The sequence below is a fragment of the Dioscorea cayenensis genome, chromosome 20 (assembly GCF_009730915.1).
Source record: "Dioscorea cayenensis subsp. rotundata cultivar TDr96_F1 chromosome 20, TDr96_F1_v2_PseudoChromosome.rev07_lg8_w22 25.fasta, whole genome shotgun sequence".
Classification (NCBI taxonomy): domain Eukaryota; kingdom Viridiplantae; phylum Streptophyta; class Magnoliopsida; order Dioscoreales; family Dioscoreaceae; genus Dioscorea; species Dioscorea cayenensis.
Window position 1 is genome coordinate 29,224,328 of NC_052490.1, and position 25,402 is coordinate 29,249,729.

Below are 25,402 nucleotides of genomic sequence, written 5' to 3' on the forward strand. Positions count from 1 at the left end.
TTGTACTTTCAACCACTTGTATATGAGGTAGAGTTAAATACCTTAATTGTTCGATCATTATGACAGTGATAGATCCCATATTTGTTGAGATTAATACCAAACTATTAGTTTTAAAAAGTGAAAATACACTTTTTGCTCCTCAATTGTATCTCAAACTTTACTATGATGTATTTTAATTTTCAATCTTTTAATTTCATTAATATATAATTTTTTCTTGCCTTTTTATCTCAATGGTTTCATTTCCTTATCATTTTTTTTTAAATTTAACAATGTGACATGAGTAAGGGTTTGTATTAAAGTGATAACGAAAGAACTGAAAATATAATTAGTATGAAACAAAATTAGTATTGTTGCACCTACAATTAGTAAGTTCAAATAATTCATTAAAATACACATCAATCGTCTTTGACCAAACTAGAGTAATAGTTATGCCTGGGTGGCTCCAGTTAAAATGGTGTGCACCACCTAATTTAATTTAGGTGTTAATGTCTCCTTAAAAACAACAAGAGTAAAACAGTAAAAGTAAAATCAATAAGGAACCAAAGTATAGTCTAGTGATTTATTATTTAAAACCTTTCAAGTACAATACAAAAAAAATAAAAAAAAGTGTTTGTCACCAATTTATATATATATATATATATATAAGCATAATCAATGACTGAATCCTATGCATTATCTTCCTAACATTCAAACGTTCAAAGTTATATAATCCTAACTAAAGCCTGCAGTAGAATTAACATGTAGCCGCAAAGAAGGCACACATCTGACCAACCATTATCTGGAAAGATAAAGATGATGACTGCTGCTGGTTTTCACCCAGGAACTTTGCAGGGCTGAAGAAAATACTTATAAGTACCAAACAGTCTTTGCTCAAAAGTTTATGGATCATAGCATTAATTCAAAATAACGATAGCATTGATCAATAATCATGATTTCTTGCTAAGACCATGAAAAAACCTATGCTTTCTTCTCCTTGAATGTTTTCGGAATAATCTGGATATCACACATGGAGTAAAATTAACCTGCAGCCAAGAGGAAGCGGCGGTTATGATTTTTAAACCAACATGAAGCATTGAAGAGCATTGGAAGTTCCAATAACATAAGTAAACAATGTGACAAGAGAAACTCTATGGTTATTAATGATAAGAAAGGTTTATCAATTAATGTTCATTAAAATTATATAGTCATTTAAAAAAATGATGAGAAACCATAAAATTCTTTTTTTAAGAGCACATATTTATAATGCTTGATATACTGAAGGACACGTAAAAAATATATTCAAACAATGAATTCTCATTTCTGGAGAAACATTTTTCATTAATGTTCTTAGTGGGATCTAATAATCATGTACTTTATAAATGATACTATTAATTAAATTCACAACAAGATATATTGGGCAGTGATGTGATAATTTTGAGAGTTAAATCATAAATGTTTTTTCTTTTTGCCAACGATCAAATGGTTTATTGGTATACAGGTCACCGATAAAGCTTTTCACCGAGTGGTGAGGGTTCGATTATCGGCTGAGGACACATTTCTGGGAGATGTGAACGGTGGTTGTGTGTGGGTGGTCCTAGCGCCCATGTGTGCACGGGCCCCACCTCCCACTTGCTCCACCGAAACTTGTGCACGCCCTTAACGGTTTAGCAGGACCTGTGGGTTGTCTATTCCTCTTGTCAAAAAAAAATCATAAATGTTTTTCCTATCAGACAATAGCACTATGGAATAAATAGGTTAATTAGTTGAGATAATTGAATAAGAGTGATCCATTTAAAAATCTAAATCTTGATCAAATACTTTTCCTTTAAAGATTTATAAGATTTACAATGTTTCTCTCATGAGCGCACTAGCAATAAGTGCTGAAGAAATAAAGGCAAGTGCCAATGAATGGCAACACCTTCTCATAACAGAGTGATATAATAATCTAGTGTCAATTGTTTGTACATGCGCCTCATGTTTTATTCTCAGTTAATCATACATATCTTAGGGCTATACACGGCTGCTGGAGCAGATAAAATTGTTTATCTAACTTAATCTTTGTTTAAACCAATTCACATTAGCATTCAAATTTTGTTATCAATCATAAACCAAAATTTTGACATAAGTACATATTATCATCTAAATTTGAAACTAATATATGACCTCTTTAATTATTTTTTAGAAGAAAAAGACACGCCTGAATGCCGTTGAACTCAAGGGAAGAACACATAATTTCTTTGACAATACTAAAATTTTACCTGATTTATAGGCCCGTTTAGAAGAACACACCAATTTCACAGAGTTTCCACTTAACAAGGAGTCTCCTACTTGTACAACAAACAACAAAACAATATTCTCCCTACCTTCATCCACACCATCACAAACCCCCTCAAATTCCCATACAATAACTAACCACATCATAAACATAACTGTCCTAGTACATATCTAATAATAACACCATCTAGTACTGCTCATTAAGTCTATTAATCCGTCTTATATTTCTCTTAGCATAAACCTTCAATGGCCTTGAGCTGTTTGCGCCATCAATGCTTCCTTGTGCAGAAGCAGTCTTGTCCCAAAGGCTGATATGTGGGTGCGGCCCCCTGATAGTGTCCTTATCCTCTCATGTTACTTCAGCTACTGGTTGAGATGTTCACTTGATTAGGACTTGTGTAACTTGCTGACCATTTTGTATGATATATCTTGACTTCCTCAAGCTTGGTGGTTGGCCCACCAAATCAGCAGGTAAAAAGAGCTGAATATATAGGATGCTCTCCAACAACCTTTTTAGGTAATGAAACATGAAATACAGGATGAATTTTGGAACCCTCGGTAAGCTGTAACTTGCCGGCTACTGCTCCAGTTTCTTTAATATATGGAATGGCCCGTAGAGTATCTAGCAGATAGCTTAGGACTGATTCTCCTATCTACCGACTGCTGACCATGTGGCGATGTGGCCTCAATTTTAGAAACTGCCAATCTCCTATGTTAAAAGACACGTTCCTCCTATGTTTATTCGCAGAATTATCTCATCTTGTTCTGTGCTGGCTGTAGACAATAAGTGAGCTGTTTGATAACCTCATCCTAGTCCATCCGATCATTTGTCACTGTTTCCACTAAAGTCTTCCCCAGTAAGTAGCGAATCAAAGTAGGAGGTTTCCTACCATGTACTAATTCAAAAGGTGTAGAGTCTTTAAAACCTTGGTATGTGGTGTATCCAAAATTCTACCCAATGACGCCAGTGAGCCCACTGCTTAGGCTGCTCACTAGAAACACACCTTAAATAGGTTTCCAACCCCAGGTTCAGCACCTTTGTTCGTCTGTCTACGGGTGATATGCAAAACTCATGCAAAGCGCTATACCATTATTTTAAAAAACTCATGCCAAAACTTGCTAATGAAATTGGGTCCCTTTTACTCGCAATAGAACTGGGCACTTTATGTAATCTTACCACCTCCTTAGCAAACAACTCAGCCACAATCTGAGCAGAAAATGGATGTTTCAGTGAGATGAAATGGGCATACTTAGATAAACGATCAACCATTATTAGGATAGCATGAAATCCTTTCGATCTCGATAAGCCAGTGATAAAATCCATACAAATGTCATCCCAAATGGTCTTAGGAATAAGAAGAGGCTGCAGTAGTCCAGCAGGAGATATCGCTTGGCACTTGTGTTGTTGACAAACAATACAAGCAGCCACATACTTTGTCACTGTAGCCATCATCCCATCCCAAGCCAATACAAATTAGCTACTAATTTTCTTTAAGTTCAGTATATGCACCTGAATGCTCACCAACTAGGGTAGAATGGAACTCTTCTAATAACAATGAAATTTAAGGAGAAGCGGAAAGAATCACCAACCTGCCTTTATAAAACAGCCACCCGTGCTCCATGCCAGGATGTGATTGAAGCAAGGGTGAGCTTGAGATATGCCAGCCTGGGGTGCATGGAGAGGCTCATGGGATGCATGACACTGTGGATGTACACAGCTAGGGAGACATGGCGTCTGTAGTTAATGCTAGTTAATGGTGTGTACATGATGACCTTTATGTTAGTATGGTAATAGTTAATGTTAGTTACTCCTTCAGTTCCTTTTTACTTGTCAAATTTACCTACTTCACACCTATTAAGAAAATCGTTTAAAGTTAGTTGACAATCTAAATTTTATAAAAAATTCCACTATTTTTCAAAATTACCCCTATTTGGAGTATATGATTTAATGCTTAGTTAATTATGATTTATTGAAAATTGTATAAATACATTAAATTAAAAGGTAAATTTGAAAAAAATTATTTAATGTTATACAAGCTCCAAAACGTGACAAGTAAAAAGGAACGGAGGGAGTACCTTTTTTGCTTTACTTTTTTGTATGCGTCATGATGACATTTGTTGCTTTACATTAAGGTTGCACTCTTATAAGCTTTTGACTGTAATTTCTATGTTTTTTTTTTCTTAAAGCTGAATGAAAAGTGATAGACTTTTGAGAGTGTGTGGTTCTCTGTGAGTGCTGAGTTCTTGCATCAAAGGAAAACCGTTTCTCCCGTGATCAAGGGAGTAGAGAAACTCTCTTTAATTCCTGAACACTCCAATGTATACCCTTGCTGAGCATTGGGATCCTTCTGAAGAACTAAAATGATTTTACTCAATTCTGGATCCGCTTGCACCTCTTGTTTCAAATTTTCCACATCCAACCATGTGGGTCTAGTAAATACCAACAAACTCCCCTTTGGCCATCACTCTACATAATGTATCAGCAGCTCCATTCTCCTTGCCAGGCTTGTAAATGATGTCAAACTGGTACCCCAATAACTCGGCAATCCAATCCTTCTGATTTTGATAGTTACCCATAGTTCTAGTAAATATCGCAAGCTCTTCTGCTCTGTATAAACCACAAACTTCCTTCCCAACAAATATGGCCACTAGTGCTAAATGGATAACACCAAAGCCATCATTTTCTTCTCATAGGTGGATTTTAGCAAGATTAGGGCAGATAAAGCATTGCTGAAATAAGCAATAGGCCATGCCTCCTGCATAAGAATAGCACCGATATCACATCCTGAGGCATCACACTCTATGGCAAAAGAATTTGGAGAAATTTTGCAATTACAACATTAGAGCAGTCACCACCTTTTGTTTTAATGTCTCAAATGCCTCACTCTACACAAAACTATTCTTCTTCAATAAATAAGTGAGTGGTCTCACCAATTTCCCATAATCTTTCACAAATTTTCTATAATAACTAGTCAGTCCCAAAAAATCATGAACCTCCTCCACTGTCTTAGGAATAGGCCACTTAACAACACTTTTAATCTTCTCTTGATCCACCACAAGAAATAACGTGACCAAGATAAGTAATGGATGTCTCCCCAAAGCTGCACTTCTTGTTAGCAAATAACTGTTGCTACCTAATAATATCCAATTCACATGTAACAAGTGAGCCTGCCAATTTCGGCTATAAATAAGTATGTCATCAAAGAAAACCAAAACAAACCTCCTTAAATATGGCTTGAAAGCTACATTCATGATAGCATGAAAAGTGATCAGGATATTATTTAAGCCAAATGGTATGACTAAAACCTCATTGTGCCCAAGGTGAGTTTTGAATGCTGTCTTGGGAATGTTTTCAGTCTTTATTCTGATATGATGGTATACTGACCTCAAGTCAAACTTAGAGAAATAGCAAGCGCCATGCAACTCATCCAACTCCTCTATCACAGGTATAGGATACTTGACTGGAACAGTTGCCTTACTGAGAGCACGACAAGCTAACAAAACCTCTTAACTCCCACTCCTTTTCACTAACAAAACAGAACTAGTATAAGGACTAGTGTTAGGCCTAATAATTCAAATTCATGCTTGCAACATCCCATCCACCAGGTGCTCAGGGTTTTTTTTTTTTTGACAATAAGCATATTTGTATGGTCTCACATTAATTGGACTGGTGCCTGGAAATAATGGAATTGCATGATCTCCCTCATGGTTCAGTGGCAGCCCTTATGGAACTAGAAAACAGCCTCAAAGGACTGCAAAAATTCTGCCATCTGAAAACAAAATTCTGATTGCATCATATCATCACTGATTGGGCCACTTACATTTTCAACGAACACCTTCTCCGTTGCAACCTCATTCTCTTTAAATAATGATTTCAGGGAGACTTGTGATTTACACAATGAGAGATCTTCCTGTAGCTTCATTTTCCTTCCATCTTGCACAAATGAGATACATATAGTTCTCCAATTTACCTTAGCCTCTCCTAGAGTTTCCAACCAAGATACATCCAAAATCACATCCACGCCCCCAAGAGAGAGAACGACAGAAACACCTGTTTCGGTAATTGGGAGACCAAGTTGGCATGCCTTGTTTTTTGAAATGATTTGGCCCACTATCTACCATCACCAAAAACAGGTAATTATCGCCAATAGTGACAAAGCATGATGAAGAAATATCTCCTAATGATTTTATGAATTTAAATTTAAACCTTCAAAGCATCTTTTATTTAGTATTTTATAAATGTCTTAGCTTTATTTATTATTTATTATATTTATTTATCCAAAATTTTGTAATTATCCATGTTTTATTTACTATTTTGTCCTTAGTACAGACCTCTATAAACATTTATTTTAGGGTTTGTGAAAGAAGAACCAATTAATTGAAAAGTTATGTTCTTTTACTCAATTTTGAATGTTAGTTGTTGGATTAGAACTATGATCCGCTGCGTCAGTAAGGTGATTTCAGAGAAGGATTTGCATGGAGACGAAGCATTGCAACTATTGGAGCAACGTCCATAGCAATTGATGGATCTCAGACGTTTTGAGGAGCGCTTTGAAAAAATGGTAGAACATCTGGATGCTCTAGGAAATTATGCACACAGGAGACGGAATGACAATAGAAGGGCAAGGTTGGAGTTGGCTCCAGATGATCCTATTAAACAGGCGTATTCCTTCCCTATCCATAAACTGATTGTCTATAATGATAATTCAGAGGACAAAGACGATTTTGAACCAAATCGGTTCGGGCTAAAAATAATTATAAGGGTGTTGAAAGGGATGCTGGAGATTTCCATTTGACATCCCATCTTGCAATGGAAGCCTGGGTATAGAAGAATTTTTAGACTGAATGGGAGAAATGAACCAATTTGATTATTTGATTATATATGAAAAATCCCTAGAGAAGCGAGTCCGTTTGGTAGCTTGCCATTAGAAAGAGAGAGCATATGATAGGAATAGATTTAGTCCATAACAAGAAGGTAAAGGTCCTATACGCACTTGGTATAGATGAAATATTTATTGAAAAGAAAGTTTCTAACACCAAATTATAAACAGATCTTGTTTTAGTTGTATTAGCGCTATCAACAAGGTAGTCGGTCTATCCATGAATAAACATGAATATACTGCAGCATGAGACTTAAGGGGGCGTTCATTTCAGGGTAAGTGAGGGGAAGTGGTCTGACTTCCCCCACTTCTGGTGTTCATTTGTGCTAAAGTAGGGGAAGTGTCACTTCCCCCACTTCCGACTGAAGTGGATTTTGAACTAAGCCCACTTTAGTATTTTTTTTTACTGAAGTGGGGGGAAGTGAGTCAATTTATAAAAACTAACTTCTTTTCATTTCTAAAGTCTTTTTTGAACTCATGGAACTTCATCCAATACCTAAATCTTTCGGTTCTATTCTCACTTTCTGACAAATGAACATAAAAATCCTGGAAGTGATATCACTTTCCCCTATTTCAGGGAAGTGGCACTTCCCTCACTTCCTGACTTCACCTCACTTACATTAAAATGAACACCCCCTAACTAAAAGAAACAATATCTTTCAGTCAAAAGGGCAACAGGTTGCTAGATATTTGGAGGTATTAAAACCATATGGGAAAGATAAAAAAAAATGAGAACAAAATATCCATATGCTAAATCTACTATGGGAAAATGAAAATGTAACCAGCCAAGGCACATAATGAATGTCTTTTGTGGAAGACCGTGAATATTATAGAGAAAAGTGAAGAGAATGAAGAGATTATTTGCGAGGCAAATGGTGATGAGAAACAAAAGTATGGAGTATATGAAAGGTAAATGAATGTCCTTTGTGGAAGACTGTGAATATTATAAAAAAAAAATTGAAGAGAATGAAGAGATTATTTGCGAGGCAAATGGTGATGAGGAACAAGAGTATAGAGTAGATGAAAGGTAAGCTTATGCTATTAGGTGAATAACATTGACTCCTAAGCATGAAGAGCAAATTCAGCTCCATCAGTTGTTGATTGTTGATAGTGGGAGTTATAAAAATATAATCAAAGAAGAAAAGACTTCAACTACACCTTCTAATGAAGAGGTTAAGACAGAGAGGCCCATTGTCAATGCTCATAAATAAATTAAGGATAATTTTATTGTTATTACTGATGAAGATCAAGTGGGTTTGCATGAGGATAAAGAACAAAAAGATGAAAAAGTCATTATCAAGTATGAGGATGAAGAAGCTGATTGGGAAATGCGTTGAAGAAAATAAGAAAAAGGATCCTCGGGATCCGCAAAGAATCCAAGCTGAGACTGTTGTTTTCGAAGAAAAAGAGAAGGAAAGTTACTAAATGGCAAGATTTCAAGATAAAATATTCAAACTTTAGAATTAAAGGTGGGATCCCATCCATCATTCTTTGTAACCCGGGGCATGATTCAAGCTATAAAGAATACCTGGATAGATCGGAGAATATATCTTTGTGACTGGACGTTGAAGAATGCCCAATTTGGATTCATAGAGAATCCACTCTATAACACGGATAACAATACTGACCGCGACGGTCTTCCCTCTGCCACTTAATTGTCTTTGCAGCATCACAATCATTCTTTTCCTTCGCTGTTCATGGATAATAGGACCGGTAACATTATCACGGAGACCCAGGCTAATACAGGCATATTTTTCTGAGAGCTGAGTAATCTTTTGTATTTCCGTGTTAAGGATCATATCGACAGACCCTTCCCCGCAACTGGGACCACATAACCATGGAGGTACATTTCAACTACAATCTCCGACGGGCTTCTGAGTGACAGTTTTCTACATGTATTCCGATGTAATGTTATAAACTTTCTACGTAGTTTTAGTGTAATCTTTATTAATTCTGTCAATACATATACCATGTATCAATTAATTCTCAAATAAAGCCCAACCACCTTTATTAAATGTATACATGGTATATGTATTGCAGAAACCATTGAAGAAAACCCGCAGTCGTTGTTAAAGTACGTCAACGTGTTACTGAAACACAAAGAAGCCGTATACCGTATGCTACCAATAGCGACAACAACAAGTAAAAAAGATGAAGGCGTCGCAGAAGCGTATACGGTCGTAGAAAGAGGTAGCCTGAAGAAAAAAAATAAAACTAGAGGATTAGGTAATATAGGTACCTTGAAAGGAGCCGTATCAACCGGTTGGTGAGGTGTAGACCGGATTATTGTTACATTGTTAGCAAACAATATGTGTTTAAGCAGTGTGTTTATGTAAAGTAAGGCTGTTTATCCATAATAAAATACATATCTATTAGTGTAAGATATGGTCTGTGACTCGTATACAAGTTCTGAAAATGGACAAACATCAGGGAATCACCCTTAATCAAAACTAACACAAGTCAAACTGAACATAGGCCGAATTCTCCACATCAAGGATATAACGTTCAACAGACCTAATGACAAAATTAAAAAAGATTACATTGAAACTACGTAGAAAGTTTATAACATTACATCAGAATACATGTAGAAAACTGTCACTCGGAAACCCACCGGAGATTGTAGTTGAAACATACCTCCATAGTTATGCGGTCCCAGTTGCGGAGGAAGGGTCTGTCGATATGATCCTTCACACGGAAATACAAAGGATTACTCAGCTCTCAGAAAAATACGGCTGTATTAGCTTGGGTCTCTGTGATAATGTCACCGGTCCTATTATCCATGAACAATGAAGGGAAAGAAAGATTGTGATGCTGCAAAGACAATTAAGTGGCAGAGAGAAGACCATCGCGGTCAGTGTTGTTATCCGTGTTATAGAGTGGATTCTCTATGGCTCCAAATTGGGCATTCTTCAACGTCCAGTCACGTAAAGCTATATTCTCCGACCTATCCAGGTATTCCTTATAGCTTGAATCATGTCCCCGGTTACAAAGAATGATGGATGAGATCCCACCTTTAATTCGAATTGGTTTACCATACTTATAATTGGTCTGTCAATCTCGCTGAGCGCCAATCAACCCCCGCTAATGTTTCATCCTTAGATAATTTGACGTCATATCATCAATTACGTTGTACAATACAATTTGCTGAAACGTGGCAGAATTAAAGTCTAGATGGCCACAGATGTAGTTATATGTACCTAGAGATCTTGCCCAAGTTGTCTTCCCGATACAGCTTGGTCCCTCAAGTATTAGACTTGTTGGCCGCTGACAGACAACCTTGTGTATTATATTATTCTCATCAGGCCGCGCAGCATCATTAATCTGAAAGTTATGCTCAAGCCATGGCTGCATACGTGATGTAATTGTGAACGTTAAATAATCCTAATAAGAAATGTATGGATCCAAAGGTCTTGCAAATATAAAGTAAATACCCTGGGATCTTTTTCTCTAATTATCTGTAAAGCACTGTAAAATGTTCCAGAATTCAAAGCATCAGCATAAACAGAAGATAAATCATGTCTTCCATCCCTGGAGGATTTGCCGTCAACCTGAAACTCACCCCAGTTGATGTAATCACCCTCTTTTTCGATATAAGCTTTTACATCCGAGCTCGATTTCGCACATTGTATGTTTGGATGGAATACGATAGAAGCAATACTGGAACGAAGATCGAACAATCGTGTATTAGTTACCTGAGCCCGGCGTTCGAGCTGTATTAAAACATGTAAGCGAGGACTACCATCTTCATGTAATTCCCTAACAACACGTATGAATTTTCTGTTGCTTGGAAAGGATACAACCAACAGTTGTTGCAGCGCATTTTCCTTTGTCAGAGGACAATGAGGATATGTAAGAAAAAAAATTTTGGCATTAAATCGAAATCTTTTGGGCTAGAGTGGCGTATCTGTAATTAATAGGTTTACAATTTTGGAATAGTGCAAAGCTCTGAAATATCCAAATGAATTTAGGAATTTAAATTTAAACCTTCAAAATATTTTTTATTTAATATTTTATAATTATCTTCGAATTATTTATTATTTTAGTTTATTTATTTACCCAGTATTTGTAATTATCTGAAGTTTAATTTACTATTTTGTCCTTAGTCTAGGCCTTTATAAATATTTATTTTACGGTTTGTGAAAAGGGAACCAATCTATTGAAAAATTATGTTCTTTTTACTCAGTTTTAAGTGTTAGTTCTTAAAATAGAACTGTGATCCACTACATCAAATAGTTGCCATCAACTTCAGGGTCTTCAGTCTAGAAAATCCATTTAATGAGAAAAATGGCAGATTGAGGAAATCGCATTAAGTGCCATCTCCTTTCTTGCTCATAATCATCATTAGTTTCAATTAATTCACTTAAAATTTTCCATCTCCCATGCACTCATCATCTTCATCCACCTTAAGTTTCCGCTTTGGGAACTGATGCACTAGCTCAAATTGTTAGCCACATTGAAAACGACATCTTTCATCTCTTCTTCTAACAAACTCTTGATAAAACAGGTGTCTAATACCTCTATTTCTTAATTGAGTGGACTGTTGATAAATTGCAACAAAGCCTTGGTCTTGAACTCGAACAGAGCCTGATCTCACCTGGATATACCCAGAAATAGCAATCCGGCCTGTACCTGCAGAATCTCGCCCATAAAAACCCAATTTTGAACAATCTGTTATTGTTCATACATAATTAGATCCTTGCATATGGAAAAATAACATCCTAAATTTTTTTTAGAAACAACGTCCATAAATTCTCGAAATAATTCATTCTTAATTGAACGGACAAGGTTGGTTGCTCTTGGCACATTACGTGGGTCATGAGTTCTCACCTTTCTCTTGATTACATCACTCAAGCCATTCATGAAATAACTCAAAAGCCTACTCTTCTGGAATTTCTGGTAATTGCGTCAATAACATCTCAAATTCAACCCAATTTGTTTAACGAATTGCAGCCAGTTATTCATATAGATTTCCCGCGCCCCCACTTGAAAATCTCTTAAAGCAATTCAGTTTTCAAAGCTTCCCAATTCAGATTTAGCAATGTCTTCCCCAAATACCTAAACCAATGCACTGCAGAACCCTCCATACATACATAAAAGGTAGCCGTACTTTCAATTCTGATTTTGTATTTTGAATTTCGAAAATTTTTTCAACCTAGTCAGCCACCCAATCAGATCATTCCCTTCAAAATCCAGTAATTTGACCTTCTTTAATGCTTTAGATAAAACATTAAAGTTGGCTGAATATGCATCCACGGGTGCTAGGTCCACAGTGTACAGGAATTCTAGAATATGTAAAACTCCCTACATCTGGTTCTACAACCGCAAAGCCATTTTGTTTTCACTAACTTCTTCAACAAGGTTTGCATCTCATCCAAACTATCAATCTACTTCTTTATCTCATCAAAATCCCTCCGAGGTTTTTCCACATAATTCACCACTGTTCTTAAGCGATAATGGTAATAAGAATTGGATCTCTACACCTCTTCATTCTGACTTATAAATCTGCTCCATTTACTTCTCCAATCCTTCCATCTTTAAGTCCATCCTTATCAAGGGCATCTGGCAGAAATAATACAGGAATAATCTGGTTCATAAACCCGATCATAAGAACACAATAACTAGATTATAAGAACACACCAATTTCACAGGTTTCCCCCTAACAAGGAGTTTCCTCTGATAACAAACAACAAACAATATTCTTCCCCTTTTCATCAACACTAACAAACCCCCTAAAAACACCATACGATAACAGCCCACACCATCAAACATAACTATCTAATGCATAACTACCTAATACATGTCTAACTATCTAATCCTACCCATTAAGTTTGTCTTTAATTTTTCCTATCATGAACCTTCAATGGCTTTGGGTTGTGTGGCCTATCAATTTCACAGGTTTCCCCCTAACATGGAGTTTCCTCCTATAACAAACAACAAACAATATTCTTCCCCTTTTTATCTACACTAACAAACCCCCTAAAAACACCATACGATAACAGCCCACACCATCAAACATAACTATCTAATGCATAACTACCTAATACATGTCTAACTATCTAATCCTGCCCATTAAGTTTGTCTTTAATTTTTCCTATCATGAACCTTCAATGGCTTTGGGTTGTGTGGCCTATCAATGTCTCTCGGCACAAAAGCAGCCTTGTCTTCAAGGCTGAAATGCAGATACCGCCCCATAATAGTGTCCATTGAATGGCCTTGGGTTGTGTGGCTCTTGGTCCTCATTAGCTTTACTTAATTCAACCGCATTAAATTCTCCAACTCCCATGCTTGCATCATCTTCACCAAGATCAGTGCCCTAAGTTTCCTTTGGACACCAATGCATTAGCCCAAGTTGTTAACCACATTGAAAACATCCTTCCTCTTTTCTCCAAACATACTCTTGATAGGGCAAGTGTTTAATGCCCCTATTCCTGAATTGATTGGATTGTTGATTAATTGCCGCTGAATTAGCAGGTGATGGTTCCTTAAGATATATCCCTATTTTGGAATTTTGAAACGAGGTAGAATGTTGGTCTTAGACTCCAGCGAAATCAGAACTCAGAGTTATATCCAAAACTAGCAATCCGGCCTGTCCCTGCAGAATCACACCCATAGCCACCCATTTTTGAACAATCTGTAACTGGCCCTGCAGAATTAGATGATGTTCCATATAGAAAAATAACCTTAGAAGTTATTTTGGAACAAAACTCATGTTTTCTTGAAATAATTCATTCTCAATTGAACGGGCAAGGCTGATCACTTTTGGCACGTTATGTGGGTCATGAGTTATCACCTTTCTCCTGAATAAATCACTCAAGCCATTCATGAAATAACCGAAAGCCTGCTCCTCTGTAATTTCCAATAATTGTGCCAATAGCATCTCAAAATGCTGCACATAAGCTTCAACCGAACTTGTTCGGATTGCAGCCAATTGTTCACATGGATTTTCTACATCATTGCTTGAAAATCTCTTAAGCAATTCAATTTTCAAGACTTCCCAATTCAGATCCGGAAGTCTCTTCCTCTTCCAACTTGTTCGGATTGCAGCCAATTGTTCACATGGATTTTCTACACCATTACTTGAAAATCTCTTAAGCAATTCAGTTTTCAAGACTTCGCAATTCAGATCCAGTAGTCTCTTCCTCAAATACCTAAACCAATACACTACAAACCCTCCATATATACAAAAGCTAATGGTACTTGTAATTCTGATTCGGTATTTTAAATTTCGAAGAATTTTTTGGCCTTAGCAAGCTACCCAATTGGATCGTCCTCTTTGAAATTGAGCAATTCGACCTTCTTGAATTCTTCAGATAACCCGTCTTCATAGTTGGTTGAATGTGAATCCACAGGTGTTGGTTCATGGTGTCCAGAAATTCTCAACTAGCTGAAACTTCATTTTTCAGCTCCATAACCTCAGGGCTCTTTTGTTTGCTAACTCCTTCAACAAGGTTCACAACTCATCCAAACTATCAATCTTTTTCTTGATCTCATCAAAATCTCCGCATTTCTTCCATAGAATTCCCCATTGTTCTTAATCAGTTATAATAATCAGAATTGGATCTCTACGACTCTTCATAGACCCCTCAAATTCCCATACAATAACTGGCCACACCATAAACATAACTGTCTAATACATAACTGCCCGGTACATATCTAATAATAACTATCTAATACTGTTCATTAAGCTTGTCAATCTGTCTTATATTTTTCCTAACATAAACCTTTAATGACCTAGGACTGTTTGGCCTATCAAATACCAGGTTTGCAAAATGTCAAGATTCATCATTCAAGCAAGGATCTGATGTTTGTTTTATTTTACATAACGTGCACTCCATAGAATTCAGATTAGGCTCCTTACACATTCCCAAAAGATCAGCATCCACTTATTTTTAAAATCTTACAAACATAATAATCAACAAATAACCAAAGTGAAAACACAATAGATAGTTCATTTTAAAATTATTATTAACAAAATTACTATAGCATGACATAATGCAAACCTTGATTTCAGAAAAAGAAAAGAAAAGAACAGAACCACCTTTGCAATGTCAAAAAATTGTTAGCAATATATGTAGAAACTGTCATTGATGTTTAGTTATCTTAGCATAAAATAACCAAAATAAATTTTTCAAAAGACTTTAGTAAAATTTCTTCAACAAATGAGAATGATAAATCTACAATTTGAAAAGGTGGACAAAAAAGCCAAAAAGAGGAACTCAAACCTATTTGAGGAATGCATATCAAGGAATCTCCATAATTGTTAGATTGTAGCAATTTAAGAAATCAATAAAACAAATACACACACATATATATATGCAACCTACAATGTTGATATGCATCAGAAAGCAAAGAGTTGACCTTCGAGTTGTTACGGATACCAAAGGCTGCAAGTAAAGACTTGTCATCAATGAGCTTCTCATTTTGATGACTAAGACAAAAATTGTTCCAGACATGCCTCCTGCAAATAATAATTGAAAAAGCTAGATCAAACAATACAACACATCATCTCAACTATTAGGAATTTGAAATCCAACTAGATCAGCCAGACATAGATTTTATAAATGAATTTGTTTGCATCATCATAGAAAAGCAAATTTGTGAGATATATCAGTACTATGGCCTAATAAATGTCTAACTATCTTAAGGGTCTTCCAATTGTTGTAGCTACAGCAGCTACAGCAGCTACAACAGAGTTATGCTGCTAGTGTGAAAATCATACTGTCTATTTTTTTTTAGATAAAGTGAATAGATTCATACAAAGAACTCCATAATAGTTGGTGAAAGAGGAAGATCAATACCAGGAAATGAAGCGGTGGCCCATCTGTGCTTGCTCTACCTCATTTATTTTCTTACTGATTGCTGATTTCAAGTCTTTGAGTGTAGCAGAGTTGAAAACAGTAACATCTGCCGAAAGAGAAATGCAAAACCAATTTGAGTTTATTGTAGATTTGGTTAATGAAGATAATTAGCTGGATAATTAGCTGGGTCATAGTACGTTTTAACACAAACACTAATTAATAGTTTAACACGCAGCAGAACAATCATATCTTAGAAATCAGTGGCCAATATGCCTTGAAATGGTTGCCAGAAGAATCATGTCGCTTATAATTTTAATATGAAGATCAATCAAGTTTAGTCGCTGGAAAAACTATTAGCACCTTTTGTATTAATTGCATAGAAGACTCAACATATATACATAACAGGTGACCTGGAACTTTGACCAGAGTGCATAGTTTAGAAAACTTATTACCGCTTTTGCTAGAAACATGAAAATGCCTCTTCCCAGAACAAAAATTAGATAAAAATGCCTGGTATATAGTATGAAGTCAGAAAACTTAAAATTGTAACTTTAATACAATATTAAATGAGGTTTGGATTCAATAAAGCATCATCAGCAACTGAATAATTTTAGACGTTGAACACACCTTAGTAATGCCTTGTGGTGCGGTCTTTATACTTTCAAATTATTTAATCTATGAGAAAAATTTTGATAAAGGAAATTTAAAAACATGGTGATGCAAGCATAAGATAAATTGTAAAAAACTTCAGAATAAATTAGAAAGCATAGGCAACTATTTACAATATGCTAGCTGGAAATGATTAAGCCCCTCAAATTTATAGAATGTCATTATAGGCTCGAAGGAGCTATTCAATTTGAGCAATAATGGACCCACTCAATGCTCAATTATGGGGATTCGGTGTTCGTATCACACTCAATTAGGCATAAGTCAGCACTCACCACATTTAATCAGGCATAGTTGAATACAGAGTGATAATCAAACTCATGGTTGGCTCAAGTAACATTAATTAGTCATGACCACACTCCAGTAGGAATTACTCTAGCTAAATGAGCATGCATCTATCTAGTTTACTGCAGACCAGCTAACTTAAACACATTATTAAATTCAAAGAGAACTGCTTCGAAAAAGAAAATATGGGTTCCCCCACTTCAAGGTAAAGGACCCATGGTAACAATAGCATAAAGGCAATAATGGAAGTTGATGACAACATCAAATAAAAAAGGGGTAGTGGCCAAGCAATAGCAATAGCAATAAAACATACGCTAGACATGAATGGAGCACACCAAAAGCAAACTAGAGATGCAATGGTGAACCAAGTAGAAGTTGCCATTACGTTTTTAGGGAAGGAAGCAAATTGGGAAGGCCCTAATTCCAAAACATATCATCGATCTTTAAGGGAAAGCTAAATTAAATATAATTATAGAAAAGAAATAAAATAAATCAAAGAAAGAACAACACATAGTCAACATTACAGATGTTGCTAAACAAAAAGATTACCAAATGAGGTAGTGTCCACCTTAACCACTGTTACTTTCATCGCACTTCCTAACTCCATGTTAATCAAGGTATCAACATCCACAAGGGTTGGTTTCCTAGGAACATCGAACAATAATGGATCATCAAGAAGAGCAGAAAGCGTAGCCTGCAATCTGGCCTTTTTGGCAGTAGAACTATTATAAGCAACAACTTCTTCATTCTGAGATCCTATTTCCATCTGCTTAGAAAAATACAACTACCAAATATCATTTGAGTGTAAGGTACATTTACATGAGAAGGAAAAAAAAAAAAGCAAAGTCTTTCACTGAATACAAAGTAAATGAACCTAAAATGTAAACAATGAAAGACCAAATTTGGAAAAATAAAATAAAATGAAACATGAAAAAGACTGGTACTAAATCTATGACCAACAGTTACCAAACAATTTCTTATATAAATTAATGGAACAAACCGGATATTTACAATTCATACAAGGTTCAATCTGTAGAACATGATATTATAGAATGGAAATACAGAAAAATTATCAAATGTCAAACATGAAATTTAGTGCATTTAAGATTTGAAGCAAAGGATGGCGATGAATTAGATCAATTAATATGATCATTATTTATAAACCATAAAAGCTTAAAGCTTTTAAGATCATCACTTGCTCAACAATTTCTTATTTAAATTAATGGAATAAACAAGATATTGAAAATACTTGTGATGATCAATCTGCATTTCAAGATAATAAAGAAATTAAAAACGACAATGCCATATAATTGCTAAATCGTAAATGTGAAACTACGTAGTTGTGTTTATGGGGCAAAATGTGATAATATACATGGTTAATTAATAAATTTCCAGACCATGAACCCTAAGACTAAAAGCTTTATAGATCATCACCTAAACAACAATCTCTAATCTAAATTTACAGAAGAAACCAGACATCAAAACTGCTTCCAAGGCCCATCCACCACATGCAAAAGATGAAAAATGATTAGCGCAATTAATAAATCAATTTCTACTTGAAGAAAGACTAAATTGATTATACAATTTGATCAGGAGATCAAAAGAAAAATCTAGAAAACAACAGCTGAAGGCAAAGAAAATATCAAGAAAAACTCAGGCTTTCCTTGCAGTCTATAATGCAGAATAGAAGCCAACTTTAGTTGGTGAGGCTATCCACCATACAGGACAGCAACAGAAAACTGGAAGAGCTTCCCTTCATTCATTGTTATATATTTTCTAAGAATCCTGCAGCATTTACTTGTTAAGCTCTTTATTCAGCTATTCCTATCTGAAAGCAGGAAGTCGGACTCAAGAAAAAACAAAAGGACCAGGTGAATGAATGGACTGACGCAGGCAAGTCATGACATATAAGAGAATATTTGCATATGTTGTCCTGCAAAATGACATGATTGGTTTTTATGACTACAAAACATCAATATATACATCTGCAAAAGGTCACAAATCACTCATTCATTTTTTAATAATGTTGTTATAGCATCGACTGTCAGACTTTTTTTTCTTCAATATTCTAAATCTTTTGAAAACAAAACATAAAAATAAGGAAATTTGCATATTTGTATATAGACACAAAAACTTACCAAAGGATATAATTATCTAGCTAGTGCCTCATGAAAAATCATATTTGCATATATTCCTCCATAAAACACCAATATTTGCAAATGCACACCTATCCTGAAAAGCCAGCTTAAATTTTTCTTGAAAAATATCATTTTTCCTTCATCCTTCTTATCTAATGTAGTTTCCAACATGATATGTTAGATGGAAAAAGATTAAGTTTCAGTATAAAGAAGTGAAGGAAAATGCAAATGGTGGCTAGGAAATGATTAGTAAACAATTCAACTAACCGTTGCATTACACCATACATCTACATGATAAACAACTAAGAAAATCAAGAACCACCAGTTGCCAACTCAAGAAATCCGAGATGGAATCGTTTAAGGCATATTTTTCTTACTCAAACAACATTAACTTTTAAACACTTTTGGCCCTCTAACTCCTTCTTTTTTACTGAAAAATCTCACATTCTATTTCACTCCATCTTATCCATGCTATTACCACTTTCTGTGTTTGACTTCAAGTACACTCTTCACCATAACTTCGTGTCTCTTAAGACCATTTCTTCTCCCATTAACACCACTTTCTCTCTGTCATGATTTTATTTCTCTACATCATAGCTTCTCATTATCTCAAGTTTATCTCTACAACACTTCTCTTTCAATCTCTATTATCCCATTAAAATATCAATTTATCTCACAAACTCCATTTTCTCTCCAGTAAATATTACATTCTTTATCTTGGTTTGACTCAAAAAAATATAACCAATGCCATCTAGTTCAATTTTCTCCATATTTAAGAACACTTCATACAAATTACAATTTCTCTCATTACAACTTTCTCTTCTTTCATCCATTCTATTTCTGCTACTTGATCTCTCCCTAACACTATAGCTCTCCATACAATGCCACTTCCTCTCTTGAAACCTGTTAGTTCCCCTAACATAATTTCTCTCTCCACAATTCCATTATCAGTGTCTATGATACTCTCTCTCTCTAAAAAATTCTCTCTATAACTAAACTTCATCTTAATAGCTCATTGTCTCTTTTAAAAACTATTTCTCTCAGGTTCTATTCACACTCAACAAGAAAAATTTCCCTCCTTTACTTTATTCTGACATTTTTCCTATCAATAATCTTTCTCTTTCTAACAACTTTTTCTCTCTATAACACAACTTCTTGCTCTAAGTAAATTTTATCTTATCCGGAGTCTATTGTCAATAACTCCATTTTCATTCTTACAAAATCACTTACTTTCTCATAAATTGTACTGCACCGCCTTCTTGAACATCACTTCTCACTGCAAAAAAAAATATGGCTTTTGGAGCAGCTATTTGTCACTAAAACCTATCCAAAGTGCCCTAAAAACTAAGGGGGTTATTTCATATCTAACACCCAAATCCGCCTTTGATACGGTCATCCCTTAATGTTTTAGAGGTGGTTTGATGCCCAACTCTAAATATATTGACCCAGAAAAAGGTTCTTAAAGAGCACAAATAAGACCCAAGAAATATGTCTCTATTACTTAGCCTCAACAGATCTTGTTATTGTTGCCAAAACAATTTAAAATTATATATATATATATATATATATCACACCAACTTGCGTTCAATCTACATAATGCTCAAAGCATATATGTTATAGTTGCACTTGCCCAATCATATATAATACACTACCCTAAAAGGGAGGCTCCGTATGTATATATATATATATCACACCAATTTACATTCAATTGATTCACCTCTGATGTAAATCATATTTATCTATAGATTCAATTTCTCATCAACTACATTGGCCAAACTATCAGAAGAAGTTATAAAATTTCATGGTAAATCAATTGATTCACCTCCTCCCATGATGTCAATAGCTTATGAACCAAAGCAAAAACCATATAGACATGATGTTCTAACATTAGATACAAGGATAAGTACAAAAATGTCAACTATCCATCAGAAAAAAAAAAAATCCTTATCTCAAACAAGAAATTAAAAAAAATCTAAACATGAAATCAAGAAGCCCAATTAATTCCTTCCAATGTTTTAACCTAAGATTGCCAGAACATTCAACAAGAAACACAATACGGATCACAAGAACACATTCCGGACGCTTAAACCCCCCCTACCCACAAAACAAGAATCAATACCACGAGATAAAAACTATTAAAAAATAGATGATAAAAAAGATAACACATCCACACACAGCTACCATCCAAGAGTTCTTAAAGGAAAAATCAAAAAGGGAAAAAAATAAAAAAAGGCAACAAAAAAGAAGAAAGTCAGAGATGCGGAGGAGAAGGAGAAGCTAGGGATTCGAGTGCTCACATTGGGGAGCGAGCCGGGGGGAGATCCCATGGTGGCGCCGGCGTGGAGGGCGAGAGGAGGTGGGATGGAGACGAGGGTTTTGGGCGCGAGGGGTGCAGCAAAGAGAGAAAGAGGAGAAGAAAAAAGGGCCCTTTTTTTCTCACTTTTTTTTTCACAGCTTTTTTTTCCCCCTTTTCTTTTTATTTCTCTCCGACACGGTACCAAGCCGCATGGGTGCACCTCCTTTTGTCGCTAGTCAATGGGTTGGGCCCATTTAAATTAATGTGATTAGGCCCATTAAAGATATTTAGAACTTGGGCCTTGCTGGCCTGGCCTACTTTTAAACAAGTGTTTGTATATTTATAAATGTAGCTACTATGGGGATTTTATTTTTAAAAGTAATTTTGATATTTTCCAGAATTTTTATTATAATTATCAAAAAAATAAAAATGGTTTTATCTTTTACAAATAAGTGACAAGTACCTGCAATTAAAAAAAAATTAACAATGTGTCATATGAAGCAAACTCAACAACTGCATGTGTCATTACTTTGTGTGGGTTTTGGGTTTAATCTTATATCCTCTTTAAAACAACAGAATACCCTAAGTAAGGGACCGGATATTACTAAGCCAAAAAGTCATTAGTTTTAAAATGAATTATTTTGTTATGGATTATGTTTAATATTTTTTTTTCTTTTCAGTGAATTTTAATATAAAAGGACAAATATATTATCTTGAAGATTTTACATATATCTTGTTATCAAATATGAAAATATTTGTTTACACAAGGAAACAATAAAAAAAATTTAAAAACATAATTTTATTATTGTAATATTTATTTTGACTAGCACCAAATGAAATTGTTTTTAAGTTAAATTATGAAATTAAGTTTCATTTAACTATTTTTATTCGTGAGAACGGGGCATAATCACTGGTTCTTATGTGCTTTTCAATTTAGATGAAACTTAGTTCAAATCCTTCAACTACTAAATACACATTTGAATTTCATGTAAGAGACACTATTCTTCCCCTTGGCCTCTTTGTTTGAGGGGATTTGAAATCCCATGTATTTGGAGTTACAAGATTCTCTCAAAACCCATTGTTTGTTTGGCGGAATTTAAAAAGTTGATGTAAATGGAAATCCAGTGGACTCACTTTTGAATGGATTTCGGAATACGACCAATTTGAGCGTATTCCAAAATCTAGGATTTAAAATGCTTATCAGAGGCATGTGATTGTCTAAAATGCTTATCACGAGGCATGTAAAGCATAAAAATATCCATTTTTATTATCATTTTAATATTTCTAAATTTTATTTTATTATTCATAAAAAATATTTAAATTAATTGTATATTTTAATTTAAAATTAAAAAAATATTAAAAAAATATTTTTTTTTTCATTCCCTCTTACTTAACAGTTGACAGGAAAAAGAGTCACTTTATCTTTTTTTTTTGTATATATAAAAAATATTAACCTAGCCCCTTACATTCCAACCTAGCCGCCATTTTGTGCTTGCCGATTGGTGTTTTTGTAATTTTTCAAAAAAAATATTATTATTATACTAGCTGCCATTTGGTGAACCATAAATTTTGTTCAGCAATAGGGATTTGCAAAATATCAAAGACCTTGAATTACAGTTTTTTCCAAGGGGGTGAGATAATAGCTTGAGCCATGGTCCATGGCCCATGATACATCTGTAAGTAAAATATCCCAAGTGGCCCATCTTGGACTATCGGACAATCTTGGAGGAGGTGGTCTTCCTCGCTAGAGAATGACGGCTAATCCTGCTTTGAAACCCTAGAAAACCCTATCTCATCCCTCATTCTTCTCCTTCAGTACCAATAGCCTCCGATCCCAATAGGCCCGATCTCCCCGCCAATGTTTCCAAAATGATGCCGAACCCTACCCTGACAGAAATGCGACATTTGGCCTTGATGAGAATGGAGGAACACGATCTGTTACGTTTTTTTTTTGTGAAAGGGGGAACAAAAGCAACTATGCTTACCAAGACGTAGACCGAGAGCTTTGAGATAGGCTTTAAGTAATTTCACCTCCTTTTGAACACAGTGTTTGGTACATAAATGTTCTTTATATTCTTCTTTCATTTGAGTTGTTTTTTTTAGAGAGTTCTTGATATGTTCCAAGGTCGCTCAGTGAGTTTCTAGAGAGCAGACCCTTTTTTGCGTGAGACAACACTCGCAACTTGATTTTCTCGATGATGCACTGTCGGTGGTTCTGGAACTCTTTGGATCCATGTTTTCATAAAATTAAATGATTGCTATACATTATGGATTTCTCTACAATAAGTCGATTGTTATTCAATGCTATTTCAGAATAGGCCCAAAAAACACAACAATAAAGAGATTATTGTTGTTTCTAGAAGATTTTCGAGAACAATTTTGTGATGATAATTAACTCCTATAGGCCACATATACCTATAAGCTCATGACCATAGCTTATTAGTAACAATCAATTATTGGTCAATCATGAGGCTAGCCAACAATTCACTAAAAAAACATGAAAAAATTGGTAATACTCTTCTACAAATAGCCTTTCTAATGATGTTAGAAGTAGTTATCATTGAATGCTCCTAATTACAACTTTGGTCTTAGTATTGCTTTGAGATTTTCATTTATTCATTTTTAGTCTTTAGCTGTAATCTTTTGATGTGTAAGACATTTTTATAAAGTTTCAATTGTTATATGTACACACACAAATATGAATTGAAATCATCTCTCTCTGACTTTTGTTTCAATTAGATAATATAAAATAACTACGAAACTTATACCTAAACATAGTACAAATTAGATTTTCCAATATCTTTTGAACAAATACAGTATGCTATTGTTATATGATTTAATACCAAAACAATATTGAGTGTATGCATATATATATATAATAAAGAATATTAGGCAGATAAAACAATCCATGAATATCATAATATAGATTATAGCCATGAAAAACATTGTCAGATGTGAAACTTCCTATGAGTTGTGCCAAAAAAAAAAAAAGTTGGTTCCTCGAATTAAGTTTATCCTAAAAACATTCGTTAAAAATCAAAGTATATATACAAATAATATTATTATTATATGCTAATATACATCAAGAAGGACCTAAAGACCAATAAGGAAACACTATCAAATTGGTACTGATTGTGATATTCTTGACCTAAATCATAGTGTCATTCATTTGTAAAGCTTAAATTTCATGAGAAATTTAAACACAAAAGTGCATACCTTTTGTTAGTGCAACCGCATTATTTAATTGGCATGATTTGACACCAAGGTAAGATGATGTGGCAACCATGGTGACAAGGCATAATTGATGACATGGAAAGCATGGTGACTTGGCAAGGAGACTTGGCTTGCAAAGCAAAACATCCTGAAGATCTTGGTGGAGCTATTTTTAGTATGTCTATAACTTGAAAAAAAAATATCTTGAATATCTTGGTGGAGTTATTCTTGGTAATATATTACAACTTGAAGACAAGATCATATCAAGACCATATTTAGGTGATTAAATTGAAGACTAAATATGGATGGAGCTTAATTGAAGAACTATTGATGGTATGATTTGAAGAATCTTTGATGAAGATTGATTAAAATCTATTGAGGGCAAGATTTGAGGACCAAACTTGGGTGAATTGAAGATCAAGTTTGGAGAATCTTTGTTGGAAGGTTAAAGACTAAGTTTAGCAAGTTTCATGGAAGACGCACAAAGACGTGCGCCACTTGCGAGGGGACTGCGTGATGAGGAACTGAGGAAGTAGGCTAGTTGCTGGCAGTCGGGATCGGAAGATTTGGCTGCATCGACTCGGACTAAGCATGACCGGGAGGTTGATGGGTCTTGAGGTCATCCGCAACGTAACTAGAACTCAGTCAAGTTAGCAGTCAGGGCCATGTTGCAACTTATGTTACAATAGGAGTTGCAACAGCTAATTTCGGAAGGTTTTTAAATTAGTAGTCACGGAGATTCTAAAAGAGGTATGCGCTATATTTGGGACGTTGAGACATCTATATAAGCTACCTTGCTCGTAGATTGTAAAAGTGACTCGTGAAGGAGAGTGTGTGAGCACTAGACAATCTAGAGAGGGTAGTGATCTTTAT

The 25,402-nt window shown here is 35.0% G+C and overlaps 1 protein-coding gene across 7 annotated transcripts; it reads right to left on the reverse strand.

Annotated features, from left to right (window-relative positions):
• Positions 1-574: 574 nt before the first annotated feature.
• Positions 575-21,485, reverse strand: LOC120251530 (U11/U12 small nuclear ribonucleoprotein 25 kDa protein). 7 transcript variants are annotated; one of them, XM_039260077.1, is made up of 6 exons: positions 21,318-21,485; positions 17,432-17,666; positions 15,932-16,037; positions 15,492-15,591; positions 10,331-10,478; positions 575-1,022 (listed from the first exon to the last, which is right to left on the reverse strand). In XM_039260077.1, exons 1-6 carry the CDS (start codon positions 21,345-21,347, stop codon positions 1,018-1,020), a joined length of 624 nt encoding a protein of 207 aa, XP_039116011.1. In that variant the 5' UTR covers positions 21,348-21,485; the 3' UTR covers positions 575-1,017. The 7 variants fall into 7 exon arrangements, 6 of the variants coding, with proteins under 6 accessions (XP_039116011.1, XP_039116013.1, XP_039116014.1 ...); XM_039260079.1 differs by having other exon boundaries at positions 17,432-17,648; positions 21,318-21,484; XM_039260078.1 differs by lacking the exon at positions 575-1,022 and adding an exon at positions 10,208-10,227.
• Between the last annotated feature and the right edge of the window lie 3,917 nt (positions 21,486-25,402).